We start from the raw sequence: 27,401 nt of genomic DNA, 5'->3' as shown, positions 1-27,401 counted from the left end.
TCATGCCAGTTACTGTAAAGGCTTGATTTCAGTTGTTGCTGACAACTGGGGCAAAACCAGTTATTGGTTTTAGGGTAAATTACTTCTCTGCACTGCAGTGCATTTAGATGTATAAATGTATAAATGATGTAGTGAACATTTTTTTGTTTCATAAGATATAAAAACAGGTAGGTTGTCAGCTTTATAAAAAGAAAAAAGTAATCAGAAAACAAAAAAAGCCAGTTATCATTAATCTTAAGTTTATCATTTGAATTTGACTCTTATAATTAACATAGGCAGTTCTAACGGCCTAAAGCCACTCCCTTTATTAACTCCTGACAGACAAACTATGTGGACCAGATTACAGATTGTCATACTGCAGCTCACTGTCAGAATATATTTCTGTCCGTTATCTCTGGAAAGTTGACAGAGCACAGCAGAACTAGAATCACACTTTAACAAACAAAACAGAGTATTATCTTGTACAAAGATTAGCTAAAAAGCAATTATAGGCCAAATGTAACTGTAAAAGAAGTCTCAGAGAGTCAAAAATAGGAATGTGACATTGCCAATTGAAAGGAAAACAAAACATTAAATACATGATAGTAATAATTTTGTCCTTTTCCCTTTTTCCCTTTGGTTTGACTATTCGGCTCTAAGATTCCTAGGCCAGTTTTTATGGACCTAATCTTTTGTCTGGATATTTTGGTCCATTAATGTGTCAGGATTGTTGGTGTGAACATAGCTGCTCCTCTGGTGGTCAGAATCATGACTTTCCATTTTAGAACCTGAAAGAGCTCTGCTCTCTGGGCTGCGTGGGCTGTGCTTCTGACCAGCTGAAAGGGTGGACAGCCGATGGTGGTCGGCAGGACTGCAGCAATCCGTGGCAGGATTATGTTCCTTTTCTCTGCGCTGATCGGAGCCAACATCACTTTTTTTACGGCCTCTTGTTCCTTCTTTCAGCTTCCCGTCATGCAACTGGCACCGTCTCATTTGGCCTAATGTGGCTTGCAGCTCATTGAGGCGCTGTGATACATAACATCTCTTCAGCTCCAACAGGATTGTTCCGTTACGACTCAGACTTGGCGTGTTTGTTGATGTTTCCCGCTGCAGAAATAGATCATTCATACATCTCATTATTGCATACTAATGAATGCTTTTATCCTCTATGTCAAGCCTGATTAGGAGTGAATTTACATCAGCTTTTTATCTGTATAGTGTCTTGCAAATTCTCAAACGTTTTTACAATTCGTCACAGTACATCCGAACATTCCAATACTTGTTTGTGGCATATTATGTGTTAGAAAGGTTGGGTGAAAATCTGAAAAGTGTGGTGTGCATTTGTATTTAGCCACTTTAATTATGATACCCCTGAATAAAATCTAGTGCAACCATCTGTAATTTATCCTGAGTATAACCCCAGAGATTTATTGGAGACCATTATTGAACAAACAGCATCATGAAGACCAAAAGACAGACGAATCATGGAGAAAGTTGTGGAGAAGTTTAAAGCAGGTTTAGATAAAAAAAAAACAATATACCAAGGTTACAATATCCCATCTCACAGAGCACTGTTAAGTAATCATTTGAAAATGGAAAGCATATGGCCAATCTGTAAATCTGCCAAGAAATGGTTGTCCACCAGAACCAACAGACCGGGCAAGGACAGAATTAATCAGAGGAGCAGCCAAAAGGCCCATAATAACTGTGGAGGAGCTGCAGAGATCAGAGCCCAGGCTGGAAGATCTGTTGACAGTAGTAGTAATAAGAGAACTACTTATTGTGACCGGTCTCCAGTAATAACCTAGCCATTAATTGGTAAGAGCTGATTGGGAAGATGGATAGAGATAAAGATAGGAATCTCATTGAAAAAAAAACGGATGGAAAGACCTGAGGCTGGGACAGATGTTCACTTTCCAGCAGGACAACAACCCTAGCCATACAACCAAAGCTACAATAGAATGGCTTAGATAAAAGCATTGTGCGTTGGACCTAAATCCACTTGAGATTCTGTGGTAAAACTTAACCAGCTGGAGCTTGAACTATTTTGCAAAACATAGAGAAAAAATAAAAACCCTGGTGGAGCTGGTGGAGACATGTCTTGAAAGATCTGCAGATGTAGTTAAAGTGAAATGTGATTCTGCAAATTCTTGAACTTCCGCTTTCATTTATGCGCTGTTTTGTTTTGATCGATCACATAAAATCCCAATAAAACACATTGTGGTTTGTGGTTGTAATGTGACAAATTGTGGAACAGTTCAAGGGATATGAATATTTTTGCAGGGCACTGTATGTAATAAAAAAATAAGTAACAAGATCCTTACACAAAATACACAGAAACCATGATAGAAATAGATCATTTATGAGCTGGACACAACATTCGGATAAAATCATGTATGTAACTTGCAGGATTTTAAACACAGCATTCATTCTAATTCCCACCTGATCTTCAGCACTGCTATCTCTCTGCTTTAGCATTGTGCTTATTTGACCTCTTCTCTGCAGTTGCATGCTTAGCTGCAGGAAGGATTCGCTCATACGGTCAATTTCTTCCTCTACACATGACATCTGGAGAGCAGGAAAATGAATCATGTAATGCAACATATTCAGGAAATCATGATTAGTCTCTTTGGTCCTTTTCTTCCAACTTTCCTACCTGCACTGGTGTCCCATTTGGTGGTAAACCTGCAGAAATTAAACCACAACTTGACAAGTCATCCTTAAACTCATGAAGAAATATCTTAATTAAATCTCTATAGAAGAAATGAACAATTACTATACACAGCAGTATGTGGTTGCTTTTCAAGCTATAGAGTCCCTGTGTGCACTACTTCAGCACTCCGTATAAAAGTGTACTAGAATATTGGTTCATTTCTCAAAAAGAAAAGCTCTTTAAAGTCATTAGGGAAGTAATAATTGACTTCCTCTCCAGACCCCACAATTGTTGAGTGATGTTTATAGCTTGTGAAAGGGGAGAAATGAATAAAACAACCGAGAGCCTGATATCACAAATGGATTTGTCCATTTGTTTATGATGTGCATTATTCTACCAGATTAATGGAACTTAATTGTTTTCTGAAAAAAGCAAGCGGACACGATCAATGCCAGCACTAAACATCGATTGGATGATCATGATAAAATCTAAAAATGCAATTTTCATTTAAAAGGAGACCATGCAAGATGAGAAAATTGGTATGGATTATTTAGTGTGTACCATATGTGAACTTCCTAAGCATAGTGTTATTTATCTTGCAAAGAATGCTCAAATTAAAGATGCTGTTCTAATTCAAAGTGTACTTGGTTACAAGTAAATAACTTTTTCATTTCTTTATCAATGCAGGGGCAAAGGATTGGATTATTGTTATGCAGTTATATTAGAACACAGTGTTGAGGCATATTTTTATAGTCCAACACTGTAAAACAGTCGGCAACTCAAGAGGGTTGAGATATAATGTTAAATTCATGGTATTTACAGAAAAATGAAACGTTTTTTACATACACTATCTAATATATAACACAAACATCCACTAAGTTTTAAATGTACTTATTGTACACGATATTTAACGTTTTTAAGGTTTTCCTTTTTATAGAGTAATTTTGCAGATGTCAGTTGATAAACATGTCGGGTTATCTGCTGCAGTAGCCAGCCTGCAGTTGGCTGCTAAACAGATATCATTTACTCATAGGTCAGGGAACGTTTCAAATGTAACATTTAAAAAAAAAGGTTTATTGAATTCTTTTCACAGATTTGTGCCACTTTGAATATGTAAGGTGAACGTTTATTGAAAAATTCAAGGGATATGAGTATTTTTGCAAGGTGCTGGATGTAATAGGAGAAAAATCTGCTCCAGTAGCCAGCCTGCAGTGGGTTGCTGAATTGATAGCAGCCCATGGCTTGCCAATTGTAGTTTTAAAGCAGCTTAATAAAAAAAAAAAGAGTGTTAGTTGGTGTCTTTTGATTTAAAAGTCATGGCTGTTGGTGTTTTTCATAACAGAAAATATTTCCAATTAGACTTTTTGTAAGTCCAGGAAAAGCTTAAGCAACAGGTCATGGAGGACAGCACCGCACCTCTAGGCTTCAAACAGTCAGATAAAAACTGGTGAATTAGGTACTTTTTCTGACATCGTTAAAACCTCTAAAAACCAAACGGATGATACGGAATAAGATTTTAGCAGTTCTGAAACTTAATTTTAAAAAATGGTTTACCAAAAATAAAATAAAATAAAGTCCAGGTTGTAACTAGAGGTAAAACTTGTGCAGACTATTTCGAATAAGCAGCTGCTTGGTGAAATATATGGTAGCAGTACTGCTGTGTAGCAGTAATCTCCTGGGTTTGAATCCTGGCTTTACTGTGTGGAGTTCGCTTGTTCATGAGTATGCATGCATGCATGCATGAGTTCTGTCTGGGTACCCCAGCTTCCTCTGACCATCAAGAAATATGGGTTTTAGGTTAAATGGTTCTAAATTGACATTAGCTGTGGCATGTGTGTATCCCACCTCTCAGCACCAGCATTGAAGGACAGGGCAGGTATAAAAATGGGTGGAATTTTATAAATAAAGTGCTCAATGTTTTTTTACAAAATGTTGGGAAAAGCTGAATGTGTCATAGGAAAGTTCACCTAAATTTGAGCTGAACAGGTCAACCAAACCCACTGCAATCTTAGACCAAACAATGATCAAAATACAAGTCTGCTTTTCCAAATGTCTTGTCTGCCTTGTGTAATAGTTCTTTATAAAAAGTGTCACCCTAATGACCAAAACCATATTTAAAAATGTTGAATCAATATTACACCGCATTAGTCTTACTATGTACTACTAAACCCATTAATTAGTATTATATTTATGCAAATGTAAAACCTCAACCTATATGACAGAGGTAACTTCTCAGAGCTAGCATCAGGAAAAAGCTTACAGAATCTTTTTTGAACTGAGCTCAATGGGGGCATCTCAACGGTGTTTTATTGCTTTTTTTCTGCTCTGTTGTTAAGCTCATGCACTATTGGCTGAGCTCTACTTGATGTTTACTATGATTACGTTTACCTCCTCTTATTGGAGAGCAGAGGATACAAAGATGCCGACTGCAGTTTGCACTTTGCCGTGCATTTTGATACAAAATTGCCATTGAATACTGAAAATAGAATCTATTCTGAAATTATTTGGACTATTACTGGTCTTTATTTGCATAATTATTGTGACATCTATCATTATATTCCTTACAGAGACATAATCTTTTTGAAAATTTAATTTTCTATTCTCAAAGTTCTCTGCAAGTTATTTACATGCATTATTTTACACTAATGTGCCTAAAGTGTAAAGAAAACCATGCTTGCATAAAAAGATGCCATACCTGTATTTGGAGTTGATCTTTGTTTGAGGTTGCAGATGAGATCCTCCAGTTTAAAATACTTATATCTCTCAAGTCTAAAGTAGAAGATGAGAAGTTACTTATTATAAATGCATTTAACATACTTCGCTGTAAGTTTTATTTTTCTCACCAACCTTCTGGCTAATAGGTGCTCAGTGAAGCGTGCTTCAGAGGGAACTCTGATATTGAGAAATTGCTCCACTAATGCACCATGCCGCCCATCTAATGCATCAAAATTAGGCTGAAAAAAAAGCTATAAAAAGTTATCAGCCTACATTTCAAACTGTGCGAGAATGATGAGTGAACTGCAGATAGCTCTCACACACCTCGGCCGAGCTCCATTTAAAAGAAAGGTTGAACAGCTGAAGGCTTACAGTTGAAATGGCCTCATGTAGTGCTTGCAGAAACCTCTGGGGTTTGGATCCTGGGTAAGAACAGCACAAATTAATCATTGTGCTGCCAAAGAAGATTACATAGTTTATGCTCAAAGATGATTGCCCAGGCTATAATATTATGCATGACATTCAGGACTCTCTTTTATTTTTTTTTTATTACCTCCTACTATGTAGGCCATGGACTGCAGGATGACAGCAATAAAGTGTCCCACATGATGAAGCTTTGGCTCGCACAGATAAAGGATTTGATTGGTTGGATCAAAATAGAAGTCCCCTGTGCAATGGGCCAGGAGATTCTCGTTAGAGGGAGCTGAGCAAAAGGGAACTGACTTCGCCAGTAAAAGAAGAACAGAGGGGAACATCGGTGACTCTGCAAGCAACTGCATCACGTGACAACCAAACAGGTAAATAGCTGAGTGCTGTGGAGACAGGTTGTCCAGTGCAATTGGAATTAGATGTTCATTGTGGTTCTCTTGGACAGAAGGCCCCATTTCTGCTAAAACAGAACATTGTTGTATCAGGATGTTATGTTTAGGATTTTGTGACATCCAGTGTCTTGCAAAAGTATTCGTGCCCCTTTCAGTTTTTTCACCTTTTGTCACATTGCAACCACAAACGTAGTTGGATTTCATTAGGTTCATATGTGCTAGACCAACAAAAGTACTGCATCATTTTGACATGTAAGAAAAGTTTGTCCTGCTTTCTAAAGTTTTTACAGAATAATAATCTGTGTGGCATTCATCTGTGATTCAACTCCCCATTAACCCCTGAAAAAAATAAAGTGCCACCAACAGCCTTTAAAATGAAAGTATGTAGTAAATAGGGTTCACCTGTCTGAAATGTCATCCCGGTAAGAAAATGTTTGTTCATGAAGGTCTCAGAAGTTTGTTAGAGAACATTAGTGAACAACTAGCATTGTCCAGACCCAGGCACACACTAGTGGGTTCAGCGATACATTTGTGAAGAACTTTAATGCAGGGTAAGATTTTAAAACTACATATCAAGCTCCAAACAACTCACACAACACTGTTTTATTCATTATCTACAATGGCAAACATACCAAGGCATAGCTATCCAGCTAAATGGCCAGGCAGGGCAAGAAGAGCAGTATCAGAGAAACAGACAAGAAGCAAAAGTGCAAAGCAAGAGAAGATACATTCCAAGAGACTTGCATCTATAACTGCAGCAAAGGGTGATCCTACAAAGTCGAAACCTGTCTCAGTTTCTTCCATTTCACAATTATGGACTATTTTGTACAGGTTTATCGAATGAAATAATGATACAAAAGGTGATGTTTAAGGGATGACAATACTTTAGCAAGGCACTGTATTTAGATTTCAAACGTGTTTTGATTTGCACCATTGCAGGGATGTTGATGTGACTCATCTGTGGTGAGCTGCTGTAAGGACTGCTGAATCTCTTGCAGAGTTTTGAACAAAGGAGATATGGTGACCAATTTGGACAGATCGTCATCACTGAGATAAGGAGCTGTGGTCTGTGCACAGTCTAGAGAACAGAGAAATTACATTTTAGAAGCACATACTCTTTTATCCTAATATGTTCAAAAAAGGGGAAAAACCTAAAAAAATAAAGATTTGTTTCTCACCTGTCTCATGAGAAAGAGCTTCTCCTTTATTCATAGACACTGATGAAAACTGGGGATAGTTAAGAAATACAACTTTTACATTCTCATCATATGCTTGAAACAGTTTACTAATGTTTCTAAATTACCTGTGCAAAACACATATTGGTGTCACCGGGTTGCATATATCCAACCTGAGCCTCACAATCTTTTGAACCATGGCAACATGGAAGACCATGCAGATCCTGGTTTTTCCAAGTTTCTCCTGTCAGCTTGCACAAGAGAGCTTCAACTGATCTAAGAACAGCTCCCAGTAATGACACAGAGTTCTCAGCTTGGGTGGTGGAAATGTCCGTTTTCATGAAAATACACAAATTAAAGTATTTTAAAAATTTGAAGTTTTAGGCTATTAAAGCTAAACAGTTGTGATTATTTAAGTGCAAAGGGAGAGAATGTTTACTGCACTGGTAAAAATCCCCTCCTTAATTTGCAGGGCATTGAATCTAAAAGAAATCTGAACTAATGCAAACAAAATGGCAACATAAAAATAATTTTGAAGTCATCCATTGGTAATGAAAAATAACATCAAAAGCATAAGAAAAGTGTTCACAAAACAAATGAAAAGTACTGTGACAATAATTGAAACAGTTCAGAATTATTATCACAATCATCAAGGTAATCAGAAAAAGTCACTAAGGGAACTTAATAGTGAAACAAAAATTTTAAAAAGAAGAGAAGGATGGATTGTGTTTTTGAGTGAAGGAGGGGAAAACATTGATTAATTTTTACTCGGTTTTGCTGCAGTTCTCTTATCGGAGTAAGATGTTCCTAAGTTTGTTCTTACACTTTTTGTTTACATTAGTGTAAAAATCATTGTCATATACATGTTGATTCGAAAGTTCTCAATATTTAATTTGGTCTGCTTTACATTTAAAGTTACATTTCTAAAAAAAAACACCAGTAGGCTGACTGCTTGATGATCCTGTCATGACACATACAGTTGTGATCAGAACTTTACATACACCTATCATCAGCATAAAAGTATGGGGTGGACTGATAATACAACTTAAGATTATTATTAAATAATTGTGCAGAAGTTTGAATTTAGAAGAATCTGGAGGCTGTCCTCTGTTATCACTGTCAGGGGACAGTGATATAGAGATATAGACTGTGACCAAATAGTTTTACCTCCTGTTTCTCCAAAAGGAAATTAGCTTGTCCTTGTGGGAAACTGTCAATTTTAGTTGAGCTTTTGAAGGTCCTGAGTTTTGGAGCAAAAACTTCTTTCTTTTGGACTATGCTTAAAAGCCAGGTCTATGCTAGGAAACCAACCAATTTGGTTTTACTTTTCCCTTTCTGATTGGTAAAATGGTATCAAGTTAGAAAATATGCCAGGAATTTATGGTTAGGGGCTACAGAAATGTTTCAATTTAATAAGAACCATTAAATCAAATAATAGTAGGGGGATATGTTTATATTTGACCCTGCATTATATTTTGACCATGTGTGGATTAGAAAAAAATCTACAATAACTTAAACTTTGTGGTTCTTGTTTTTAAATGAGTGTTTGGTGTGTGATCACTTCACCCCAAACCAAAGAATGGTTGAAATAAATCATTACATGACCATAAATATTAGGATTACATTAATGCTGCTGATGAGAGTTTCCCTTCTGACCACAGCTGTATTTACTGCAGACTTAATGGTAAGTTTAGTATGTCGTCAAGAAAAGCTCAATTGCGATACATACGATTTTGGATAAAATAGAATATATTTTTATAGGTAACTTTTATTTCCTCCTAAATTTGTTTCTCGTTGTTTTCTAATGACAAAGCCTCTTAAAAGAGTCTCTCTAATGGGTTTCTGATCTCAGGTTTTCAGAGTCTACAGTCAGACACAAACTGTTAACTAAGCAAATAGAGTAAGGCAGAAGGGACAGCAGCTTTTGCTCACAACAGATGGTAGAATGCTGCGGCGAAGTTTTCAGTACCCTTGACACCGCACTGAAGTGTTGTTCATATTTTATACAAAGAAACCGCATGTTTTCAATGCAGCAGCCAGTACAAGCCATCAGCAAACGGTCTGCCCATCTGTTCGTCCATCCATTACTGAATAAACTGACAAACCACTAATAAAAAATACTTTGTTTTTATTCTCTTCTCTTGGTATCATAAAAATGATACAGAAGCTGCCTCAGAGGTGCATAAAGACTATTACATATTAAGTCTCTTGATGGAATAAACTAATATAATAGAAATTAATGAGTTAAATTGCTGGTTGTAGCTTTTATTTTGTTATTAAAAACTGCAATGGGTCCACCTACTTTTATAAATGGCAAACTATGTAATTTATCTCTCTTTGATCATAACATTACATTGTCTTTTTTATAAAAAAAAAAGCTATAACACATTTTTGCTTCTTGTAGCTTTACTAATTATTTAATAAGTACCTTTATTCTTACCTTGATTGTCTCTCTCTCCCATATTAATGTGTGATGGTCTATCCTTCATCACATCATGGACTTGAATCTCTTTAAGGAGATGCAAGTTTTTATAATCCATATTTTCAAATATATCCTGAAACAAAATGTACAGTTTTCTTTATTTCTTAGACATATACTTCGTGTAAGCACACCTTTTTGTTAAAAACACAAGGAAGCTTGTAAACCTTCAGTGATTCAGCTTGTTTGCAGATATTCCTGTAAAATTCCTGCATGTCTTTGCGATGTCTGGCCAGCTGGGCGGCGATGTGGAGGTTTTGGTCCTCTAATTTGTCATAAAGTGTCTTCACATTGAACTCCTCCAGATCAAAGCAGCCTGACACGCTTCCTAAATGAGATAATCAAACGTCAGTCATGGAGAGATAATTTCTTTCCCTAATTTGACCATATGTCAGTTTCCTGGGGTCTCTCTCTCTTTTTCTCTCTAAATTATATTAGCAAAAGTCATTACGGTCCAACATTACCTATTATTTTGTTCATTGTCTATCTAATTCAGAATAGGCTGTTAACTAGGAGCTGTAATGCTCGATCATCTCATAATAAACAGTCCATTTAAATGTCTTAAAACTGAATGAATAATGCAACATGCACTAACTGAGAAACATTAGGGCCAGCGCCACTATCAGTCAGTAGAGCACACTACCAAACAATTACAAATGCAGTGAAAAGGAAATTAGATGAAAAAGTTTTTTCTGTGAAAAGTGTTTTCTGAAGACTTTCTGTTACTTAACGGCTTGAGATGGAAGTTTTTGGGATAGCCTATTTCCCTTTTGTCTGAGAACCAGACACTATTCATTTAGCAAAGATTTATGTTGTTTTGGATAAAAAAGTTACAGAAAAATGATACAAAGTGAGAGTTTACCTCCCTTTGAGACTGCAGGCTCCTCCTCTTCTGCTCCCTCACCTACACCTCGAATGCCAAGAATGCCACCTTGACTCTGGACAGTTATGCTAAAACACATAAAGGAAGTAGCCTTATTTAAAATGAATCTTTTAGTATCTATAAAGGATATCTCACATATTTAAGGATGTTTTGATTTAGGATTCTATTACAAAATACATTTATGTCACTAATTTAAGCCTGTACAATAAGACGTTTACCAACATCTATGTGCATCTCAATAACTTGGAATATTATTTAAAATTAAATTCAAACAGTGAAACACATAGATTCATTACATATGTTGTTATATATTCCAAGTGTTTATTTCTGGTAATTTTGATGAACAGGCTTACAGCTGATAAAAAGCAAAACAATCTTTTTTTTTTTTATATAATAATGTGAATAGCCAGCATATCAATGCAAAGCTGAGTGGAAGGAAAAATGTGGTGAAGGTGCACAAGAAACAGGAATAACTGAGGCAAGTATCGAGTGCATATATTATACATGGCTTTTTCTTTTAGTATGCCCACATTTTTGCATAAAGAATATTTTCATTGATATTTTCAAGTCTTAAGTTCTTGTAATTGTAATGCTTATAGTTTGAAGGTAATGAAAACCAGTCTGGGTCAGTAGCCTACACAACCATGGGGAAGACTGCTGACTTTACAGAAGTCCAGAAGACAGTCATTGATACCCTCCATAAGGACGGTAACCCACAAAAAGCCATTGCTAAAGAAGCTGGTTGTTCACAGAGTGCTGTATCCAAGCATATTTATAGAAAGTTCAGTGGAAGGAAAACATGTGGTTGGAAACGGTGCACCAGCTACATGGATAATGGTAGCCTGAGAGGATTGTCAAGAAAAATCCATTCAAGAATTCAGGGAAGCTTCACAAAGGCCGGACTGAGGCTGGAGTGGCTTGACGCACAGACGAGTCCAAATGTCAAATGTCGGATTTCTCATGTATAAGCACTCCTTGAGCATAGACAATGTCAGAAGTGTCTTACCGGTACTAAGAAGAAAAAGAACTGGGCTGTTGCTGGGTGGTTCAAATCCTGTTTTCAGATAAAAGTAAATTCTGAATTTCATTTTGAAAAAAGGGTCCCAGTGTGGTGTCAAGTCCAGTGTGACGTCTACAGTCAATGCAGTCATCTACCAGGAAATGTTAATCTGACAAGTTTTATGGAGATGCTGAGTGAGTGAGTGAGTGAGTGAGTGAGTCAGTCAGTCAGTCAGTCAGTCAGTCAGTCAGTCAGTCAGTCAGTCAGTCAGTCAGTCAGTCAGTCAGTCAGTCAGTCAGTCAGTCAGTCAGTCAGTCAGTCAGTCAGTCAGTCAGTCAGTCAGTCAGTCAGTCAGTCAGTCAGTCAGTCAGTCAGTCAGTCTGTCTGTCTGTCTGTCTGTCTGTCTGTCTGTCTGTCTGTCTGTCTGTCTGTCTGTCTGTCTGTCTGTCTGTCTGTCTGTCTGTCTGTCTGTCTGTCTGTCTGTCTGTCTGTCTGTCTGTCTGTCTGTCAGTCAGTCAGTCAGTCAGTCAGTCAGTCAGTCAGTCAGTCAGTCAGTCTGTCTGTCTATGTATATGTATATATATGTAAATTTATATATAGCTTGGATCATCAACAGAAATAAGTTCTTAAAAAATCTCCCTGTGAGTAATAAGTCTGTGGTTTACCTTTTTGAATTTAATTACTATTACCATTGTTGTGAATAATGTGAAGCAAATGGTGGAATGAAAAACACTGTGCATACAAATGCTAACTAGATAAGCCTAATAATCAATTTCCGTTTTATGCATGCATAGAGCATGTCACAAACGTATTAGTATGGAGCAAGATGGGTAAAACTGTGATAAACTTGCTTACACTATTGCTTACATTATTGTCATTGTTTCTCTGTTCAGTTCTCATCATGTTCTGTCTCTATTCTCAGCCACCGCCTCCAAAATCAGCTTCATTCATTCCACCTGCTTCATGCCAATCAGTCTCCTTGTTTTCACCTGTGCCACGCTCTTTATTTACCCTACTATTCTGTTTACACCTTGTTGGAGAATACTGTTTGTTCATGCCAAGCCTGTCTTTGTCCTCGACTGTTTGCCATGCCACGCTGGTCCATAAATGCTCTCTTGTTGCTGTATCAGCTCCTGTTCATGCTTGTTTTTAGCCTTTGCTCCATGTTTTGCCCACCTAATACTTTGCCTTTTATTTATTATAATCTTTTCTATTTACCATTTACCATTCTGCTCCTGGCTGCATATCCAACTCCAAGAACCAAAACTTGACACCAACAAGAAATCCTCAAATGAAATAGTGAGTAATATACCATGAGTACAATAGATGGGATTGTACAGAAAAACATAAGTACTAAGAATTTTGTATTTTTTGTTATCAATTAGCTTGAGAGGCAACAAAATGTTGATGGAGATGTGCATCTAATCCTATTTAAATAGAAAACTGACTATGACATTACTAATGTAGCCCTCCAGAAAGTCATTAAGAAACTCTTGTACCTCATTCAGGTATAAGTTTCAACCTATAGCAATATTGGCTGGTTTGGGAGTTAAATGTGAAATACTTCTCACCATAAAAGTATACGTTAGCATGTTGCAAGACATTTTTTGTGCTGTAAAATAAATATCTTATGAAATGAAATCATCTTATGTTTGGATAAAAATAATATATTACAGTTATGACAAAATACAGGGTTAGAAAGGTTGTGTTATGTAGAAGTGTGCAGAAACATCTTTTTATTTCATGTTTGAAACTGTTGTAATGTGAAGCATGTTATAACAAATAGCTGGCAACATACACGCATGTTATATAGTTTAAATGTAGATTTCAACAAGTAGTTTAAAAAATCTCCATAAATATTTCTTCACCTCATCTGTTACATAAACACACCTTTCACTGCTGCAAACACACTCGGCTGGGCAGAAGGGCTCTCCAAGGCTGCGCCACTTTGGCCTTATCTTCCAGTGGGGGACGAGCTTTGATTTGCTGGGTCGTAGAACCAGCACGGTTGTTGTCAGGACTACAACCAGGACCAACAGCAGACTCAAGATCCCTGCACACAGTTAGTGAAATATGTGAGGCCAGCCTAACAATCCTGTACCACATACAGGTCCTTCTCAAAATATTAGCATATTGTGATAAAGTTCATTATTTTCCATAATGTCATGATGAAAATTTAACATTCATATATTTTAGATTCATTGCACACTAACTGAAATATTTTAGGTCTTTTATTGTCTTAATACGGATGATTTTGGCATACAGCTCATGAAAACCCAAAATTCCTATCTCACAAAATTAGCATATTTCATCCGACCAATAAAAGAAAAGTGTTTTGAATTAAAAAAACCTCAACCTTCAAATAATCATGTACAGTTATGCACTCAATACATGGTCGGGAATCCTTTTGCAGAAATGACTGCTTCAATGCGGCGTGGCATGGAGGCAATCAGACTGTGGCACTGCTGAGGTCTTATGGAGGCCCAGGATGCTTCGATAGCGGCCTTTAGCTCATCCAGAGTGTTGGGTCTTGAGTCTCTCAACGTTCTCTTCACAATATCCCACAGATTCTCTATGGGGTTCAGGTCAGGAGAGTTGGCAGGCCAATTGAGCACAGTGATACCATGGTCAGTAAACCATTTACCAGTGGTTTTGGCACTGTGAGCAGGTGCCAGGTCGTGCTGAAAAATGAAATCTTCATCTCCATAAAGCTTTTCAGCAGATGGAAGCATGAAGTGCTCCAAAATCTCCTGATAGCTAGCTGCATTGACCTTGCCCTTGATAAAACACAGTGGACCAACACCAGCAGCTGACACGGCACACCAGACCATCACTGACTGTGGGTATTTGACACTGGACTTCTGGCATTTTGGCATTTCCTTCTCCCCAGTCTTCCTCCAAACTCTGGCACCTTGATTTCCGAATGACATGCAGAATTTGCTTTCATCCGAAAAAAGTACTTTGGACCACTGAGCAACAGTCCAGTGCTGCTTCTCTGTAGCCCAGGTCAGGCGCTTCTGCCGCTGTTTCTGGTTCAAAAGTGGCTTGACCTGGGGAATGCGGCACCTGTAGCCCATTTCCTGCACACGCCTGTGCACGGTGGCTCTGGATGTTTCTACTCCAGACTCAGTCCACTGCTTTCGCAGGTCCCCCAAGGTCTGGAATCGGCCCTTCTCCACAATCTTCCTCAGGGTCCGGTCACCTCTTCTCGTTGTGCAGCGTTTTTTGCCACACTTTTTCCTTCCCACAGACTTCCCACTGAGGTGCCTTGATACAGCACTCTGGGAACAGCCTATTCGTTCAGAAATTTCTTTCTGTGTCTTACCCTCTTGCTTGAGGGTGTCAATAGTGGCCTTCTGGACAGCAGTCAGGTCGGCAGTCTTACCCATGATTGGGGTTTGGAGTGATGAACCAGGCTGGGAGTTTTAAAGGCCTCAGGAATCTTTCGCAGGTGTTTAGAGTTAACTCGTTGATTCAGATGATTAGGTTCATAGCTCGTTTAGAGACCCTTTTAATTATATGCTAATTTTGTGAGATAGGAATTTTGGGTTTTCATGAGCTGTATGCCAAAATCATCCATATTAAGACAATAAAAGACCTGAAATATTTCAGTTAGTGTGCAATGAATCTAAAATATATGAATGTTAAATTTTCATCATTACATTATGGAAAATAATTAACTTTATCACAATATGCTAATATTTTGAGAAGGACCTGTACAGTAGTGAATTGTTAAAAAATGAGAACAACTTGCCAACAATGAGTCCCCAATCAGGAAGAAGGTTGAGCCGGTGATGTTTCACAACCCCATACTTGACTAAGTGTGCTGGAGTCATGGGTTGAAACGCGGCAGTCCTGCTGTCACATTCTGTGCCCTCCTCACTGACCACCACAACCATACTCCGCTGAGGGACGACACTGTCCACAAACACATACTTTCCTGCTTCGGAAAAAACATGGGCAAACCTGAAAGGAGACCCGGAGAGGAGATCCAAGTTTATTTTTACAAAATGTCATTTGAAAAGATAAATACTCTATGGAGTCTACACTACATTGAAGAGTTGAAATGTGTTTGTTTCATCAGGATCTGCAGATGTCTGAAGGCCCCAAAGTCCCAGCTTGGGTTACTGTTAAACAGGTGGTCCTTCTGGTACACTGGGAAATGGCTGAGAAGGCGGTCTAAATATTTAAATAAAGTTAGAATATCAGGGAAATAGCTCAAATAAACAAATGTAATTCCACCAACACAAGAAACAGTTAGTTATTAAAGTAAATAAGATTCAAGATACCAGTGTGGTTGACAGTGAGATGAAAAACGAGCATGTCACCCGAGGAAAGGCAGGCGATGGGATTTGGGATTCGAGGAAGGGCATCAGCATTATTCTCATCATCTTCTTCAGTGTCTCTCCTTTTTCTAGATCTTGTATTTAGGATATCAATTGGTTCTAAAAGTAAACATTTTAGTTTTACATCTTTATTATTATTTTGTGAGATAATAAGAAGAGTTGAATAAAGACTTAACACAGCGGCTGTCAGAAGTCACCCATCATTATTTTGGGCTTGTTGATTAATTAATTTAAAAGGTTCTTTTTCCAGGGTGGAATAGTTATTCATCAGTAACTTTACTGATTTATGAAAACAAGATCTAGGTGCAGAAGTTTGTATTAATTTTTATTATACATACCTGCTCAAATATTTACATACATTCTCACCATAATTGAGTTAAAATACCCCTTGGCAACTGATTTCCAAACACAGGCTCGGCTTTTAAACAATGAGTACAGATTTTCAACAAGACTGAGGTTAGGGCTATATGGAAGCCAACTTTGAAGCTTAATATCAGCCTGGTTTAGCCATTCCAAAACCCATCCATCCCATCTAAACTTTCTCCCTCTGACAAAATGAAATTAGTCAGGATATTCAGAAACAACACAGGGTCCACAGTTAAGTTTAACATCAATATTGACTGAAAGGGTGCTTACCAAGAAGCCTCATGCTAAAACCCAACACCTTCAAGTTCAATATTTGCTGCTTTCTTGAGAAAGGTTTTACAGTCAGGGGATGGGAGAATAAGATTGAGATATATCACCACTATGACAAGAAGAAGGTTTGGAAGAGCTGAGGTGAGGGTTTCAAACCTAAGAACACCATCATGCTGTGGGCCAGACTTTCTCCCAGTGGTACTGGTGCACTGCACAAAATAAAGGAAATAAGTAAAATGGAGGACTACTTTCAAATTCCCTTTATATCTAGATCTAGATGCTTAAAATTTGTACACAACTGGTTGCTCCACCAGGACATTGATCCCAAAGGCACATCTAAAGTGTTAGCTCAGGCTAACATTATCCAACTGAAATGGCCACAACTTGTAATGTGGAATCACTCTGACCTAAGCACCTACAATATTATGTCTTCATTACGAAACATTGTAAAGATGTTCTATAAACAACATCTAAAATCTCAGAGTTTTAGCTTCCCTAAATTTGTTTTTCTTTCCACTTATTTCCTGCGTCACACAGAACGAAAGACACAGGCTGGTGAAACAACAAGAAAGCATCAGTCTCTGTGTTTGCAATTGGTGGAGCTCCAGGTCCAGCAAAAGTTTAAACATTTCTGTGTCCATAAACTCCTTTGAGCATAGTCATTTCTTCAAGATAGGTTTCACTTTCGCCTCACTCAATATTGGACAGTTAGCAGGGATGCCAAAAAAGGTAAGAAGGAGAAACTCCAAGAAGCCATTCTACTTAATTCAATCTCAGGGGCTTTGATTATTTTGATGACAAAGGTTTTTTTTGGCACATACCCATCCCACGACAATATCCTTCGATAGATACTTTGCAATCAGAAGAGAAGACGTATCCGAGACGAAAATAGGGTCTAGAGGGGGCATAAGAAACAGATTGAGGAGGAGAGGCAGCCAGCTACAGTCAGGACTAAGACAGAGGAACTTTCCACTCTCCTTATGTTTAACCAGGACTACCAACAGAACAGCCTCTTTTGCTTCACCGAGATTTGGCTCGCTAATGATACAGACCTGCAACTGGATGGCTTTGAGATCATTCACTTTGACAGAGATGCAGAGAGAACCAGGAAATCAATTGGAGCTGTCAACAGTGGGCTACAAACATTACAATGACAGAGACCGAGAGCTGTAAGCACTACAGGCTGTTGACATTGTCTTTCAGACCACATTATTTACCCAGGAGTTCTCCCAGCTAACTGATTTTAGCATGCATCCCAGGACCGGATTTAAACATGGCAGCAGAGTGAAGAGCTGACAGCTATCACAGAGCTGTCAATCCAACAGGAGCATAGCCTGTGTTTCTTCTGGGGGATATCAAAAAATCAAATCAATACCAAAATACAAATCACAGCTTAAAACATGTGAGACGAAAACAAAAACCACTAAAGCCTGCAATAATGAAGCAACCGAGACACTTGAACGGACACATTGGGAATTACTTTTCAAAGACTGTGGTGAGGATTTATTCTGTAAGGACACTGTCACCCCCATTAAAAAATAATCTACCCAAACAATAAAAATGGTTCACAAAAGAAGTGAAATTCTACTTAACCTGGGATGAAAAGACATTTCTTTAGGGAGACAAAGAGAAGGTGAAAGAACTGAAGCGGGAGTTCAGGAGACGGTCTGCCCTTGCAAAAAAAACAATTATGGGAAAAAGGTAGAGGAAAAACTGATATCTGGGAATGTGGGGGAGGCATGGCAGTGATAAAATATCATGAAGGCAAGCCACCAAACCAGCTGCAACAGGCTGCACAGATCTGGCCTTATTTGCAAAACAACTCATCTTTTTTAGTAGGTTCAATCTAAACAATTCATCAAGTACCTTTAGGTTAAGCGTTCAGACTCATAACCCATCTCTTACTGTTGATAAGCACACCACAGCAGATGCTTTTAAGTTCAGTAAACTGGTTTTAAATACAGAGCTCCCACAAGGCTACGTTTTATCCCCCGTCCTGTTCTCTGCCTTTACCAATAACGTCACTTGTAGAAGAGAAGGGATGGTTCTTTTTAAATATGCTAATGACATGGCCCTGTTGGACCACATGGACATTATAGAGCCTCTCACTCTTGGTGAGAAATCACTTGACCTTAATCACAAGCTTTTTAAGTCTTTAACTATTCAAGGAAGGGCAGGTTGAACAGGCAGGGTGCTTTAATTATCTGAGAACACAGAATGACACCTGTATGTCCTTCTAAATACACTTTGACACGATTTATAATAAAGCCCTCCAGCGTATCAATCTTTTCAGGAAGCTGTCCTGACCAGCAGAGTTGCACTCAGAATTGTTGTCTGAATGCCAAGAAGAAGACCAACATATTTACTTTCACAAGTGGAGCATTACGGCTTTCGCTATAATGCTCCGCTTGATATATAGAAATTACGTTGGGATTATTTTGAATGCAATGGACACCGAGATGAAAAAAAAAATACAAGGAACTAATCAATACAAGATGTATTTAGAGGCAACTGCAGCTCAATATAGAGTATATCTTATATCTGTGTATCTGTAAACACCTGAATCCAAACACCTGTGGACGTATGTCTGACTGTGCTTGTGTATACGAAGTTTCTCCATAAGAATATTCAGCGATGGACGTGAGGGGCCACAGACCTGCCCCCCAGGACCCAAGGCAGACACAGAGGAGATCGGAGCCAGAGACATCTAAGGGCTCCTCAGAGCATTAGAGCCCTGGAAAGACCACCGCAGGGATTCAAGCACCCCCTGCCAAGATCAGCCCCAGGGGGACCACCTAGCCGCCACAGTGCAGAAGGCCCAGGGACCTGCAGCAACAAGCCCAAGGAACTGAGACCCGATGGAACACCACCCACCAGCAGAAACACTCACACCCTCACACTCAACATAAAGACACACCCCTCCCCTATGAACCCCAACATGAATTTCCTCACAGGGCAAACCCAACCAGGACACAGATATCGAATACATGTCCCCAACCACAAATGCCATGAATCCTACCCGACTGTGACCACAACATGGCACCAGGCCAGGGCCCGGAGCTTCACACAAATAAGGTTTCTATTCTATTCTATTTAAAAGGACGAAACCATTTGAATTACAGTGAGGCTTTTTTTTCTTTACAAAGAATGGTTTATACTGTAAGTCAATTTCACACATTTGCTTTGCTAAAGATGTACTCTGACATATGGGATAAGTTTTGATTGACTGCAGGAGATGTGCAGAGGATTTGTACAGAGGTACGTTAGTCAGATGTTGACTGTGAATGGATTAAGTAAAATCCACGACAAATTCAAAATATAATTACATTATTTTCAAATTCACTGAGGTTGTATGTTGTTTCACTTTTCCTGCCTGGAAAAGGAACCAACTTAATAAATCGCTTAATGCCTAAAATTATTACAACATTTATGCAGATGACAAGTGTATGTAAACTTCTTACCAGTCCAGTACAGGTCCTTCTCAAAATATTAGCATATTGTGATAAAGTTAATTATTTTCCATAATGTCATGATGAAAATTTAACATTCATATATTTTAGATTCATTGCACACTAACTGAAATATTTCAGGTCTTTTATTGTCTTAATACGGATGATTTTGGCATACAGCTCATGAAAACCCAAAATTCCTATCTCACAAAATTAGCATATCATTAAAAGGGTCTCTAAACGAGCTATGAACCTAATCATCTGAATCAACGAGTTAACTCTAAACACCTGCAAAAGATTCATGAGGCCTTTAAAACTCCCAGCCTGGTTCATCACTCAAAACCCCAATCATGGGTAAGACTGCTGACCTGACTGCTGTCCAGAAGGCCACTATTGACACCCTCAAGCAAGAGGGTAAGACACAGAAAGAAATTTCTGAACGAATAGGCTGTTCCCAGAGTGCTGTATCAAGGCACCTCAGTGGGAAGTGTGTGGGAAGGAAAAAGTGTGGCAGAAAACGCTGCACAACAAGAAGAGGTGACCGGACCCTGAGGAAGATTGTGGAGAAGGGCCGATTCCAGACCTTGGGGGACCTGCGGAAGCAGTGGACTGAGTCTGGAGTAGAAACATCCAGAGCCACCGTGCACAGGCGTGTGCAGGAAATGGGCTACAGGTGCCGCATTCCCCAGGTCAAGCCACTTTTGAACCAGAAACAGCGGCAGAAGCGCCTGACCTGGGCTACAGAGAAGCAACACTGGACTGTTGCTCAATGGTCCAAAGTACTTTTTTCGGATGAAAGCAAATTATGCATGTCATTCGGAAATCAAGGTGCCAGAGTCTGGAGGAAGACTGGGGAGAAGGAAATGCCAAAATGCCAGAAGTCCAGTGTCAAGTACCCACAGTCAGTGATGGTCTGGGGTGCCGTGTCAGCTGCTGGTGTTGGTCCACTGTGTTTTATCAAGGGCAGGGTCAATGCAGCTAGCTATCAGGAGATTTTGGAGCACTTCATGCTTCCATCTGCTGAAAAGCTTTATGGAGATGAAGATTTAATTTTTCAGCACGACCTGGCACCTGCTCACAGTGCCAAAACCACTGGTAAATGGTTTACTGACCATGGTATCACTGTGCTCAATTGGCCAGCCAACTCTCCTGACCTGAACCCCATAGAGAATCTGTGGGATATTGTGAAGAGAATGTTGAGAGACTCAAGACCCAACACTCTGTATGAGCTAAAGGCTGCTATCGAAGCATCCTGGACCTCCATAAGACCTCAGCAGTGCCACAGGCTGATTGCCTCCATGCCACGCCGCATTGAAGCAGTCATTTCTGCCAAAGGATTCCCGACCAAGTATTGAGTGCATAACTGTACATGATTATTTGAAGGTTGATGTTTTTTGTATTAAAAACAGTTTTCTTTTATTGGTCGGATGAAATATGCTAATTTTGTGAGATAGGAATTTTGGGTTTTCATGAGCTGTATGCCAAAATCATCCGTATTAAGACAATAAAAGACCTGAAATATTTCAGTTAGTGTGTGTTAGGGTTAATTAATGATTATATATGTTTTAACTTTAATAGAAGTGAAGCTTGCTGTTCAGAGTGATTATATCTTATATGTACAAGAGCTGCAAGATAGAGACAGGATGTTCTAGAACGTTCTGTCGGTGTAGCTGTTTCTAATCTTATGAGTGTGCATCCCTCCCTTTGTGCTTGGAACATTTTGTAACCAGGGCCTCTTCTCTTATGAATAAAAGGCAGAGAGAGCAGGGGCTGTCTCAGAGTGTGTTTGGAGGATTGTAATTGAGCAGCCTCTGAGACACTCTCACCTGCAGGTTAAAATGAACTAACTTCTCTGTGTCTTTCTTTGTGCAGAATTGTGAAAGTGTTTGGTGTTTAAACCTAACATAAATGGTCCTTCGAGCCGGATACCAAGACGCTTGACGATCCCAGTGGGTGAGTGAGATTCCAGACAAATCTGTGGCCACAGTACTAATACCCTTTCCGGGACTGGTCCCTCCCTGACAGGCTGGGGTCTGACGGCTGACGGTACTCCCGAGGACACAGAGAACCAGTGAGTAGGTCTTTCATTTAAAAGGAATGAGTGATGAAATGCAAATGACCTAAAATAGTACAGTATAGAGAAACCCTGACAATTCTAGACACTATCAGGTGAACTAAAATAGACAGTTAAATTCCGCAGGAGGGTAGACTCCCTTAGTTGAAATAGACTAATTAAACTCTACACAGGACGGCGGAGTCCTCTGTTGAACTAAAATAGACAGTTAAATTCCGCAGGAGGGTAGACTCCCTTAGTTGAAATAGACTAATTAAACTCTACACAGGACGGCGGAGTCCTCTGTTATGTTTTTGTGAAAGTAATTACAGTAAGAGTAAAACGCGTAAAAAAGTGTGACTGAAAAACGTGTGGAAGAGTGAATGGAATCGTAATGACCATTAGGTCCTTACTTTTCATATAAACTGAAAACAGATAGTAAATGGTGAGCCTTTGTGGATGCTTGTAGGCAAGAAAATCCCACCTGAACAGGGTTGAAGTGGATTTTACCACAACTGAATTCTTCATCACCATACTGTTTTCAAATACATAAATCCAGTATTTAGAATACACCAGGTATTAAAAAACATACTGGATCTAAATCTAGTTCAAAATGGGAAAGGGGCAAAGTAAAGAGAAACAAAGTAAACTAATTGACTTAGAAGGGGAGGTAAAGTTTATGGAGAACTATGTAAAAGGAGCAGGTATGATCTGTCATAGATGGAATAAAAAATAAAAAACATGGGTTTTTGGGCAAATTAGATACAAAGGATGTCTTAAAATTACAAGGGGATCTAAAATTAGCAATAATGAAAACTAAAAAGAGAAAAATAACAAAGAACAATGGGGGAAGAACAGAGAAAAAGCTCTGATTTAACAGAAATATGTACACGATGGCATAAAAATACGGATTTTCAGGTAACTTAATTATCACTGAAATCCTAAAACTACACGGGGATCTTAAACTGGAGATTATGCATTCAAAAGATTCAAGAGACAATAAAAAACCTTGCCAGGTTATAATTTCAAAGGGGACTTTTCAGTCCCTGAGTGCTCACAGTTGATAAACAGATTAAAACAAAAAGATGAATTAAAAAAAAACAACAATAAGAGCAGCTTTTAACTGACATAGCCATAATACTGAGGCCTTAAGAAAAGCACAGAAAAAAAAAAAAAAACTTTCAGCTTAACTGAAAACAAATAAAGGGGGGGGGCGGACTGCCACCCATCCCAGTTTAGAATACCAAGGTAGCCCCAAATTATAAAGACTAAGAGGTGGTTTTAGAGGACGTGGTAAAAGAAGTTAAAAGAGGAGGTGACAATGTGGACAACATGGAAACTGTCCAACTGGACAACCCAGTGAACAATGACTAGAGTTGTTAAAGAAGTAATCTGAGAGTAAAAGATTTTGTAGGCAAGCATTAGTGAGAAACAGGTGCTTTAAAAATCATTCTATGGTGTTATACTACCAACAATATCATGATAAAATGCAAAAGATTCATTTTACAGGGAAATAATTCCATATTTGGCTCAGATTGTGTGCATTCTTGATTTTTCCTCTTTGAGAGAAGTTAAATTTCAGCTCTGTGAAACGACCTTGACAAAGAGATGCAGCTGCCTGAAAACAAAGATAAAACTTCTGCAAACAGCAGAAGCCTGTCTCTGCTGAAAGGTCTGAAAAAATTGTAACTCTACCCTGCATGTGTCAAACTCAAGGTCCGCGGGCCAAAACCGGACCCCAGAAGTTTAGTGATTCTCTAGAAGTAGAGCCTTTTAATATGGTGATTGTGTGCTTGAATGTTATTTTGTCAATCAATAAGCAGTTTTGTTTACATTCTGCCACAATCTGCCTTTTGAAAATGTTTTGAATCTTGCTCTTTATGTATAAAAAAAAAAGAAAGAAAAGAAAAATTGGCTAAAGTCTGCAGACATAAAATGAACCTGGATTGAAGCTCTAACTAAGTTTATTTAATCTGAGATCTTCTCCAAATGCAACAGTATATGTCAGTCTACATGAGATACTAACAACTTCACCTACTGATATAATATAAAGATGTGAGTGAATATGTGAAACAAACAATGATGAAAGTTTTTCAACAGGTGATGCTCATCCAGGAGGAAGACAGTGTTCCTAGGAAATGCAGCTCATTCATTAACAATCATTTTTTCTCCTATAGGTGGACGTTTTGCTGATTAATCATAGGCTGGATCTATGAAACATTATGTGCACAGAACAAATGACCAAGGTTCTGACTGACTTATGAACCTCACTGACCTGACAATGATAACATGACACCCAACAGATAACACCTTTAAGGTGGATCCACTAAGACCACCTTATTGATTCTTGGTGAATAAAAAAAAAAAAAAAAAAAAAGGAATTGAAGCGTTCAAAACAGACCTTGTGGAAACAAAAGGGGTTATGAGGAAACAATGTGCATTTTAAGAATAATAGAAGTCAAATTATGTTCAAATCTTTGCAAATAAAAATTACTCTGACAGAGAAATAAGTAAGTAGTGTGTGAATGTGTGTGAATGGGAATGACTGATTTCATTGTAATGCATCTTTGAGGGACATTAAAAGCGCTAATAAAGGTCTGATGTTCTGATGATCTTTGCCAAATTTATATCTTAATAAGGTTTCCAGAATCTTTTCCGAAAAATCATATAAAGATAGCAAAGGTTCTACCTGTATTAAAAATACTGATAACTATAGGAAAGTTCATAGATCTGTCTTCAATTTTTCCTAATTCTTTTACAAACAGGTTATTTAAACTTTCATGTGGCCAAATGTCTGTGTTTGACTTTCTGTTTTTGTGAAATAAATGTCTGTTTCATGTTATGTAAAAATTAGAGTCCTCAACATTACCATAATAATATTAGGTCAGTTCTCTATGGTAAAACAAAAAGATTTTAACAGATGTTTAGACTTTTTCCAGTCAGGTTCAAAATGATTGAATTAGACTCAAACTTAACATAAGATTAAATTAACCTTAACAGAATTACTGGACTGGACTGAAATAGAGAAAACTTGAGTTAATTGAAACAAACTTTAGTTACTTGAACTAAATACAAAGCTGACTGAAACTGTATGTTGTATCTATAAAACTGGGTAAAACAAACTAAGATTATAAGATATAATATGCCCTTCATTTTTTGTGTTCATCAGTGAGTGAGTTTTTATTTTTTATTTTTAATAAGAACTAAACCAAACATTATCTGAAGAAATAGCAAAAAGCCGAAAAGACTTAAAAGATACCCCTCTGACAGATGGAGAAACATTATTTGTAGACGGGTCTTCAAAAAAGGATGAGAAAGGTAAAACAAAAACCGGATATGCTGTAGTGACTCTTAATAAAGTACTAAAAGCAGAAGCACTCCCTTCACACTACTCAGCGCAAGCTGCTGAGTTAGTAGCCTTAACTGAAGCATGCAAATTAATGACAGGAAAAAGTGCAACAATATACACTGATAGCCAGTATGCATATGCAACAACGCATACTTTTGCACAACATTGGAAAAATAGGGGTATGATTACCTCCACTGGAAAACCTGTAACACATGCAGCACTATTAACAGAGCTATTGCAAGCAGTCCAACTGCCAAAAAAGCTTGCAATATGCAAATGTGCAGCACACACCACAGGAACAGACACTGTGACTAAAGGCAACGCCTTTGCTGATAAAACTGCTAAAGCAGCTGCAGAACAACAACCAAGTAGTCTTCTCCTAGTAACAATGGAACTAAAAGATGAAACATTACTGGAAATGCAACAACAATCACCCCAAAATGAAATACAAACCTGGCTAAAAAAGGGAGCTCAACTTAAAGAAGGAATATACACCTGACCAGAAAATAAACCTATCCTACCAAAAAACCTATACAAATGGGCAGCAATTTCGAGTCATGGAGTTTCTCATGTCTCGAGAGGAGGAATGGTAGGATTAGTGAACAAAATATACACAACATATGGATTTAACTCTTATTCAAAAAATTTTTGTAGAACATGTTTGATCTGTGCTAAACACAATGCACAAGGGAACTTCAGACCAAAAAGGGGACTAAAATAAGTTTCTTAATAGCAGTGTTTATTCTAACCATCATAATTTGTGTTGTGGTCATAGCATTGTGGTATCTGTTGTAGCATTGTAGCTCTTCATCTGACCTTCAGAGAAAGTCCGGCTACAAAGGGAGCTGCAATCATAGTTTGCAGCTGTCTCAAACCGGTGAAGATTGTCCACAGCTCTGTTACAGGTTTTTAGGAAGGGCGCCAATCTACAGAAAGATGTTCACGCCAACACACAAAAAGATATTGATAATAGGGGGCGTCATCTCGATCATAATTGTAGGTGCCCTGCTAATATGGGAAAGAAATCATAGAACACTGCATAAAAGATCCCGGTCATCTGACCTTGACGAATCTGACGACAATAACAGGTGTGGAACAAAAAGAGCTTACCAATTTGGATTAATGGTGTGTGTGCAGTCAAACACCACCACGAATCTTGTCATTCCACTTACCAGTCTTAGCCGTAAAACAGAAAAAGGCCAAGATTATAAAAACTACAAATGGTATTTGACTAATGATCAAAAACAAACACAATGGGCCACAATAGTAGCTGATGCAAATAATGAATGGACCCCAACGTGGGGCACTACTGCATATGCAAAGCACCAGAAAAAACTATTCAGACTTAACGCAACAAGTACAGCTATATATCTAACTGTGAATCTTACAAAAACCTCCCTAAAACCCCCTGGGAGCAACTTACAGGGAGATTGTTGGCTTTTCCTACTAAGGGCCTATTCATCAGGGGCGGATCCCAGTTTCCTACTGTTTATTTGTGAACATGAAAATGCAACGACCCTCTCCCCAAAAACAGTAGAAAAAGGAGTCAGAATTGATCCTGGGAACCTGACAACAGATGACTGGTTCGAAATATCTACAGGAATATCTAAAATAGATAACAACTGGCTTTTAATGGCGGAACAGGCTGCCCAGGCAGCAAAAACAGATTGTGTAGTGTGCATGGGAGCCAGATTACTGCTACAAGTGGTTCCCTCAACGTTGACAGAAGAATGTCTAGTGGAAGTAATGAACAGCACAAGACTCTCAACAAACTGTACTATGTGGGATAATGTTTATCCTTTAACTACAGCTGAAAAACAAAAACCAATGTTCTCAAATAAGATTGCTCCAGGAAATTTTTCC

At 38.3% G+C, this 27,401-nt stretch overlaps 1 protein-coding gene across 2 annotated transcripts; it reads right to left on the bottom strand.

Moving 5' to 3' along the window:
* Positions 1-222: 222 nt before the first annotated feature.
* Positions 223-16,423, bottom strand: LOC124883502. 2 transcript variants are annotated; one of them, XM_047390612.1, is made up of 17 exons: positions 15,995-16,423; positions 15,758-15,884; positions 15,460-15,671; positions 13,596-13,758; positions 10,685-10,773; positions 9,990-10,150; positions 9,784-9,898; positions 7,472-7,656; positions 7,347-7,395; positions 7,100-7,246; positions 5,901-6,236; positions 5,672-5,769; positions 5,480-5,586; positions 5,328-5,401; positions 2,636-2,664; positions 2,422-2,547; positions 223-1,086 (listed from the first exon to the last, which is right to left on the bottom strand). In XM_047390612.1, the coding sequence occupies exons 1-17, from the start codon at positions 16,026-16,028 to the stop codon at positions 664-666; spliced, it is 2,475 nt and encodes an 824-aa protein (XP_047246568.1). In that variant the 5' UTR covers positions 16,029-16,423; the 3' UTR covers positions 223-663. The 2 variants fall into 2 exon arrangements, with proteins under 2 accessions (XP_047246568.1, XP_047246569.1); XM_047390613.1 differs by having other exon boundaries at positions 5,901-6,233.
* Between the last annotated feature and the right edge of the window lie 10,978 nt (positions 16,424-27,401).

Source organism: Girardinichthys multiradiatus, chromosome 18 (genome assembly GCF_021462225.1).
Source record: "Girardinichthys multiradiatus isolate DD_20200921_A chromosome 18, DD_fGirMul_XY1, whole genome shotgun sequence".
Classification (NCBI taxonomy): domain Eukaryota; kingdom Metazoa; phylum Chordata; class Actinopteri; order Cyprinodontiformes; family Goodeidae; genus Girardinichthys; species Girardinichthys multiradiatus.
Note: the sequence above shows the minus strand (reverse complement) of the source record. Positions and strands in the feature narration are given on the sequence as shown.

What these genes read in the sequence shown, in the direction of transcription:
- LOC124883502 (XM_047390612.1), bottom strand. Translation starts at nt 16,028, where the DNA reads ATGCTCGTTTTTCATCTCACTGTCAACCACACTG. An exon ending in TGTGTTTGCAGCAGTGAAAG is followed by an intron (nt 10,774 to 13,595) that starts GTGTGTTTATGT and finishes TATGTGTTTTAG; the next exon opens with CATAACTGTCCAGAGTCAAG. An exon ending in GGGAGAGAGAGACAATCAAG is followed by an intron (nt 7,657 to 9,783) that starts GTAAGAATAAAG and finishes CCACCACCCAAG; the next exon opens with CTGAGAACTCTGTGTCATTA.